The sequence below is a fragment of the Aedes albopictus genome, unplaced genomic scaffold, assembly GCF_035046485.1.
Source record: "Aedes albopictus strain Foshan unplaced genomic scaffold, AalbF5 HiC_scaffold_975, whole genome shotgun sequence".
Classification (NCBI taxonomy): domain Eukaryota; kingdom Metazoa; phylum Arthropoda; class Insecta; order Diptera; family Culicidae; genus Aedes; species Aedes albopictus.
Window position 1 is genome coordinate 1 of NW_026917837.1, and position 6,736 is coordinate 6,736.

The 6,736-nt window shown below is 38.9% G+C and overlaps 2 protein-coding genes across 2 annotated transcripts; one reads left to right on the forward strand and one right to left on the reverse strand.

Annotated features, from left to right (window-relative positions):
* Positions 1 to 1,678: 1,678 nt before the first annotated feature.
* Positions 1,679 to 3,418, reverse strand: LOC115258151 (uncharacterized). Its single transcript, XM_062844098.1, has 3 exons — positions 2,731 to 3,418; positions 2,205 to 2,671; positions 1,679 to 2,133 (listed from the first exon to the last, which is right to left on the reverse strand). The coding sequence occupies exons 1-3, from the start codon at positions 2,954 to 2,956 to the stop codon at positions 1,894 to 1,896; spliced, it is 933 nt and encodes a 310-aa protein (XP_062700082.1). The 5' UTR covers positions 2,957 to 3,418; the 3' UTR covers positions 1,679 to 1,893.
* Positions 3,419 to 3,904: 486 nt separating this feature from the next.
* On the forward strand, positions 3,905 to 5,182 carry LOC109428733 (uncharacterized). Its single transcript, XM_062844099.1, has 3 exons — positions 3,905 to 3,983; positions 4,157 to 4,656; positions 4,728 to 5,182. Exons 1-3 carry the CDS (start codon positions 3,905 to 3,907, stop codon positions 4,965 to 4,967), a joined length of 819 nt encoding a protein of 272 aa, XP_062700083.1. The 3' UTR covers positions 4,968 to 5,182.
* The last annotated feature ends 1,554 nt before the right edge of the window (positions 5,183 to 6,736 follow it).

Sequence of the window (6,736 nt, forward strand, 5' to 3'; positions counted from 1 at the left end):
TCTTAAAATAATGCCTGAATAAATCTCGGGAGGAATCTCTAAAGGAAATCTAGGAGAAATCCTGTGAGGAAACAATGAAGGAATCCTTAAAGGAAGCTCGAAGAAAACTCTGGAAAATCCTGGTCGAACCCCTGCCGCAGTCGTAAATAATCCGTGAATGGAAACCGCAAGAAATCTCAGAACAAATCAAATCTGAAGGGAATCTGAGAGAAATCAATGAAGAAATCCAGCGAAGAAATTCCAGATAAAATGCCGAAAATATCCCTGAAGAAATCTACAGATATATTAATTCAATGAATGAATTTCGCCAATTTAAAAAAAAATCATGAGCAAATCCTTGTCAAAATACCGGATAAATCCCTGAAGGAATTGCTGGAGAAATCCATAAAGGAAAACTGGGAACGGCCAGTGGAGGAATCTCTAAAACAATCCAGAAAGGAATCTCGGGGAAATGCTGAAAGAAATTTCTAAAAAATCCCAAACACTTTTCAAGTAATTCTTGAAAAAAAAAAAAATGGAGGAACCCTTGAAAGAAAACGGGGAGTAATTCCTAGAGGAATCCTTGGATGAATACATGAACGGACCTCATGGGGAATTATAAGTGGAACACAGAGAGAAATTCCAGGGGGTACTATGGGACGAATCCCCACAGAGTTCTCTAGATGAACCACAGGAATCCTCTAGGAAATCCATGGAGAATTATCGGGAGAAATTGCTTAATATTGTTATAGATATATTCCTGTTTGAGGCTCTGTATGTCGACTAAGACATTCATTATATGGATTACATCAAGTGTGGCAATTTTTAACTGGAAATCTTTTCGATACATGTCTTTTATACACTTGAACCACAAAGTGCTTGCTTTGATTTATATTGGAAACGCCATCTTTATATCTCTTCACTGAGTCGAGATATTAGTAACAGTAGTAAACGCGTCTAATCTTAAGCTGGTGGATTGGACAAGCCTTTGATGACATAGCTTCATTCTGTCGGATGACTCCTTCAAGCGATTGATCTGCTCGGGCGAACGGAATACGGGCATTTGTAATTTGGCCGCTTGCAGAATGGCCACCCCAGATGAGATCGCCGGTGGTCGCAAAATTGCTTGTCGAAGGTCATCCCGTCTTGTTCGATACCGATACTGACAGATATGGTATCACAATATTTCAGTAAATCAGTATATAGCTAGATCTGCTTCCCAAGGGAAGCTGTTCCGGCACCACAGGGCCTCAAATAGTCAAATATGGATTTCATGGGCAATTTAATGAAGTTTGAAATCCATAATGCTGAGGTGTGCTAATCTCTCTCAATCTGCTCCCAAGGGCAACCTGTGCCGGAATGGTAACCCCAAGGTGAGCTAATCGAAAAACAGTCAAATATTGTTGCAGTAGCCAATTACGTGAAGTTTAATACAGACCCCAAGGGAACCTGCTCCAGAATTACCAACCTAGGGTGGAGATTACCGATATCTCAATATAATCACAATCTCAGTATATGACCAAATCAGCTGCCCAGGGCAATCTGTTCCATAATGGCCATCTTAGGGTGAGCAAACTCATTCTGAAGCAGTGCTCAAAAACCCAAAATTTTCAAAATTTTTAGGACAAAATTGATTCGCATTTTCGTAATTATATTCATACGACTGGCCCTTTAAAATCTAAGCCCCCTCTAGGCCTCCTCCAAAATCTTAGTTACGTCAATAAAATAAGTTCTTAATAAATTCTTGGATATGATTCAGAATTTCAATTAATAGGGTAAAAGCACTAGATATCGTTCCTGAAAATTCTTAAAGCAGCAGAAGTGGTAGAATAATAGATATTTAAGCTTGAAGTCTTAAGAATGGTTTAACCAAACTTTTATAGAGCAACAATTTTTTTGGTTTGGGAAAACCGGTTAGAAAGCGGGGAAATTTTGAGTAGCGATGAAGAATAGTGCTTTTACCCTAATAGTTTTACCTGTTACAGATAACTGCAGGGCCGCTTCCTTTTGCTCCGAATGGAAGGTTGTTTCTGTCGCCGGAGTACTGGAAATCGTTGTAGGGGATGTTTTTTTCCTGTTGTGGAAGCGGTCATACAGCATACCGGATGGGTGCCTCTTATTTGCAGACTTGTTGCGAGGATTGTAGTACGTCACCTAAAACGATTAAATAAAATAATTAGTAGATATAGAAGAATGTTAAGTATTGTATTATTATTTTAACTTACTGGTATCTCAGATGGGAAACGTTCAGCTATGAGTTCCGCAAATCTCGACATGTCTGGGAGCGAAAAATATTTTTGGCTGGCAATGTAGTAATCGACGATAGTGTGCGCCAAAAACTTCCGCTGTTGTTTATCCAGTCTTTGGTGTAACTGGAAGTACTTGCAGACGATCTTCCCTTTCTCATTGCGTTCCAAAATACTATCCAGCAGAGCTCGCGAGACGCTTGTCGGGAGGAGCTTTCGTTGAGGTGAGCCGGATACCGCCGAGTTTGCCTCGTTCCGAACGGGAACCGAGTCGCTTCGCTGAGCTGCCTCTTCCGTATTGCCTTCTTGGTAGAGGATACTTTCCTCCCACTTCATCAATTTCTGGCGGAGCGCATGCTTATGGGCCGTCCATTTGGCGACGGAAAAAACGTCATTTAACGCCTTTTCGTCCAGCGTCCTTGCGTACTCCCTGGTATAACCATGAGCTAAAAATATGTAAGCATTAAAAACGTATGATTCTTAGGAATATTTTAATTGAAATTACCGATCAAAATATCGTAAACAGCCCGGTCCAAGCCCCATGTTCCGGTTACTAGATGTCGTAGTTCACAATCGCCGTCAGGATCAGAATCTGCGCCTAAAAAGAAGCGAAGATGAATTGGCTGCAAATTTAGTTTGAATTTTAGCTTACCATCAGATAATTCGGATTCCTCCGGGTTAGTTATAATAAGCTCCACCAATTTCATTTCCGAGTCGTCGATATTTGCCATTTTCTACTTTAAAATTAATATATTTTCCGGAGCAAAATTTGAACGCGCGGTAGCTTTCGCGAAATGTAACAAACTATAAAATGGCGGTCGGTGCGTAAACAAACACTGAGAAAAAAACTACTTCTGAATAGTTGTTTTTACTGACAAATAACTTCGGTTGATTTTTGTTGGTGAAATATTCTCTTTAATACCATGAATATGGTAAAATAAAGAGTGTAATATACTTTCAATATTGCGAGCTCTTATGTTGAGAACAAAGGCAGTTATTTATACCATAGAATATTGTAATGTTTTGTATGCTGTTTAAAACCACTGTGTAGTTAATTTTACCATGAATAAATGACCATAAACATTGTTAACATTACCGAATGTCAGTGGTTTTAACTGATTTTATAATATTTTTAACTATAATAATTTGTTGTAAATTTAACCACTCAAAAATAATTCAGATTACCATAAAATTTATTTCAGTGTACACTGAAATAAATTTTATGGTAATCTGAATTATTTTTGAGTGGTTAAATTTACAACAAATTATTATAGTTAAAAATATTATAAAATCAGTTAAAACCACTGACATTCGGTAATGTTAACAATGTTTATGGTCATTTATTCATGGTAAAATTAACTACACAGTGGTTTTAAACAGCATACAAAACATTACAATATTCTATGGTATAAATAACTGCCTTTGTTCTCAACATAAGAGCTCGCAATATTGAAAGTATATTACACTCTTTATTTTACCATATTCATGGTATTAAAGAGAATATTTCACCAACAAAAATCAACCGAAGTTATTTGTCAGTAAAAACAACTATTCAGAAGTAGTTTTTTTCTCAGTGTTTGTTTACGCACCGACCGCCATTTTATAGTTTGTTACATTTCGCGAAAGCTACCGCGCGTTCAAATTTTGCTCCGGAAAATATATTAATTTTAAAGTAGAAAATGGCAAATATCGACGACTCGGAAATGAAATTGGTGGAGCTTATTATAACTAACCCGGAGGAATCCGAATTATCTGATGGTAAGCTAAAATTCAAACTAAATTTGCAGCCAATTCATCTTCGCTTCTTTTTAGGCGCAGATTCTGATCCTGACGGCGATTGTGAACTACGACATCTAGTAACCGGAACATGGGGCTTGGACCGGGCTGTTTACGATATTTTGATCGGTAATTTCAATTAAAATATTCCTAAGAATCATACGTTTTTAATGCTTACATATTTTTAGCTCATGGTTATACCAGGGAGTACGCAAGGACGCTGGACGAAAAGGCGTTAAATGACGTTTTTTCCGTCGCCAAATGGACGGCCCATAAGCATGCGCTCCGCCAGAAATTGATGAAGTGGGAGGAAAGTATCCTCTACCAAGAAGGCAATACGGAAGAGGCAGCTCAGCGAAGCGACTCGGTTCCCGTTCGGAACGAGGCAAACTCGGCGGTATCCGGCTCACCTCAACGAAAGCTCCTCCCGACAAGCGTCTCGCGAGCTCTGCTGGATAGTATTTTGGAACGCAATGAGAAAGGGAAGATCGTCTGCAAGTACTTCCAGTTACACCAAAGACTGGATAAACAACAGCGGAAGTTTTTGGCGCACACTATCGTCGATTACTACATTGCCAGCCAAAAATATTTTTCGCTCCCAGACATGTCGAGATTTGCGGAACTCATAGCTGAACGTTTCCCATCTGAGATACCAGTAAGTTAAAATAATAATACAATACTTAACATTCTTCTATATCTACTAATTATTTTATTTAATCGTTTTAGGTGACGTACTACAATCCTCGCAACAAGTCTGCAAATAAGAGGCACCCATCCGGTATGCTGTATGACCGCTTCCACAACAGGAAAAAAACATCCCCTACAACGATTTCCAGTACTCCGGCGACAGAAACAACCTTCCATTCGGAGCAAAAGGAAGCGGCCCTGCAGTTATCTGTAACAGGTAAAACTATTAGGGTAAAAGCACTATTCTTCATCGCTACTCAAAATTTCCCCGCTTTCTAACCGGTTTTCCCAAACCAAAAAAATTGTTGCTCTATAAAAGTTTGGTTAAACCATTCTTAAGACTTCAAGCTTAAATATCTATTATTCTACCACTTCTGCTGCTTTAAGAATTTTCAGGAACGATATCTAGTGCTTTTACCCTATTAATTGAAATTCTGAATCATATCCAAGAATTTATTAAGAACTTATTTTATTGACGTAACTAAGATTTTGGAGGAGGCCTAGAGGGGGCTTAGATTTTAAAGGGCCAGTCGTATGAATATAATTACGAAAATGCGAATCAATTTTGTCCTAAAAATTTTGAAAATTTTGGGTTTTTGAGCACTGCTTCAGAATGAGTTTGCTCACCCTAAGATGGCCATTATGGAACAGATTGCCCTGGGCAGCTGATTTGGTCATATACTGAGATTGTGATTATATTGAGATATCGGTAATCTCCACCCTAGGTTGGTAATTCTGGAGCAGGTTCCCTTGGGGTCTGTATTAAACTTCACGTAATTGGCTACTGCAACAATATTTGACTGTTTTTCGATTAGCTCACCTTGGGGTTACCATTCCGGCACAGGTTGCCCTTGGGAGCAGATTGAGAGAGATTAGCACACCTCAGCATTATGGATTTCAAACTTCATTAAATTGCCCATGAAATCCATATTTGACTATTTGAGGCCCTGTGGTGCCGGAACAGCTTCCCTTGGGAAGCAGATCTAGCTATATACTGATTTACTGAAATATTGTGATACCATATCTGTCAGTATCGGTATCGAACAAGACGGGATGACCTTCGACAAGCAATTTTGCGACCACCGGCGATCTCATCTGGGGTGGCCATTCTGCAAGCGGCCAAATTACAAATGCCCGTATTCCGTTCGCCCGAGCAGATCAATCGCTTGAAGGAGTCATCCGACAGAATGAAGCTATGTCATCAAAGGCTTGTCCAATCCACCAGCTTAAGATTAGACGCGTTTACTACTGTTACTAATATCTCGACTCAGTGAAGAGATATAAAGATGGCGTTTCCAATATAAATCAAAGCAAGCACTTTGTGGTTCAAGTGTATAAAAGACATGTATCGAAAAGATTTCCAGTTAAAAATTGCCACACTTGATGTAATCCATATAATGAATGTCTTAGTCGACATACAGAGCCTCAAACAGGAATATATCTATAACAATATTAAGCAATTTCTCCCGATAATTCTCCATGGATTTCCTAGAGGATTCCTGTGGTTCATCTAGAGAACTCTGTGGGGATTCGTCCCATAGTACCCCCTGGAATTTCTCTCTGTGTTCCACTTATAATTCCCCATGAGGTCCGTTCATGTATTCATCCAAGGATTCCTCTAGGAATTACTCCCCGTTTTCTTTCAAGGGTTCCTCCATTTTTTTTTTTTTCAAGAATTACTTGAAAAGTGTTTGGGATTTTTTAGAAATTTCTTTCAGCATTTCCCCGAGATTCCTTTCTGGATTGTTTTAGAGATTCCTCCACTGGCCGTTCCCAGTTTTCCTTTATGGATTTCTCCAGCAATTCCTTCAGGGATTTATCCGGTATTTTGACAAGGATTTGCTCATGATTTTTTTTTAAATTGGCGAAATTCATTCATTGAATTAATATATCTGTAGATTTCTTCAGGGATATTTTCGGCATTTTATCTGGAATTTCTTCGCTGGATTTCTTCATTGATTTCTCTCAGATTCCCTTCAGATTTGATTTGTTCTGAGATTTCTTGCGGTTTCCATTCACGGATTATTTACGACTGCGGCAGGGGTTCA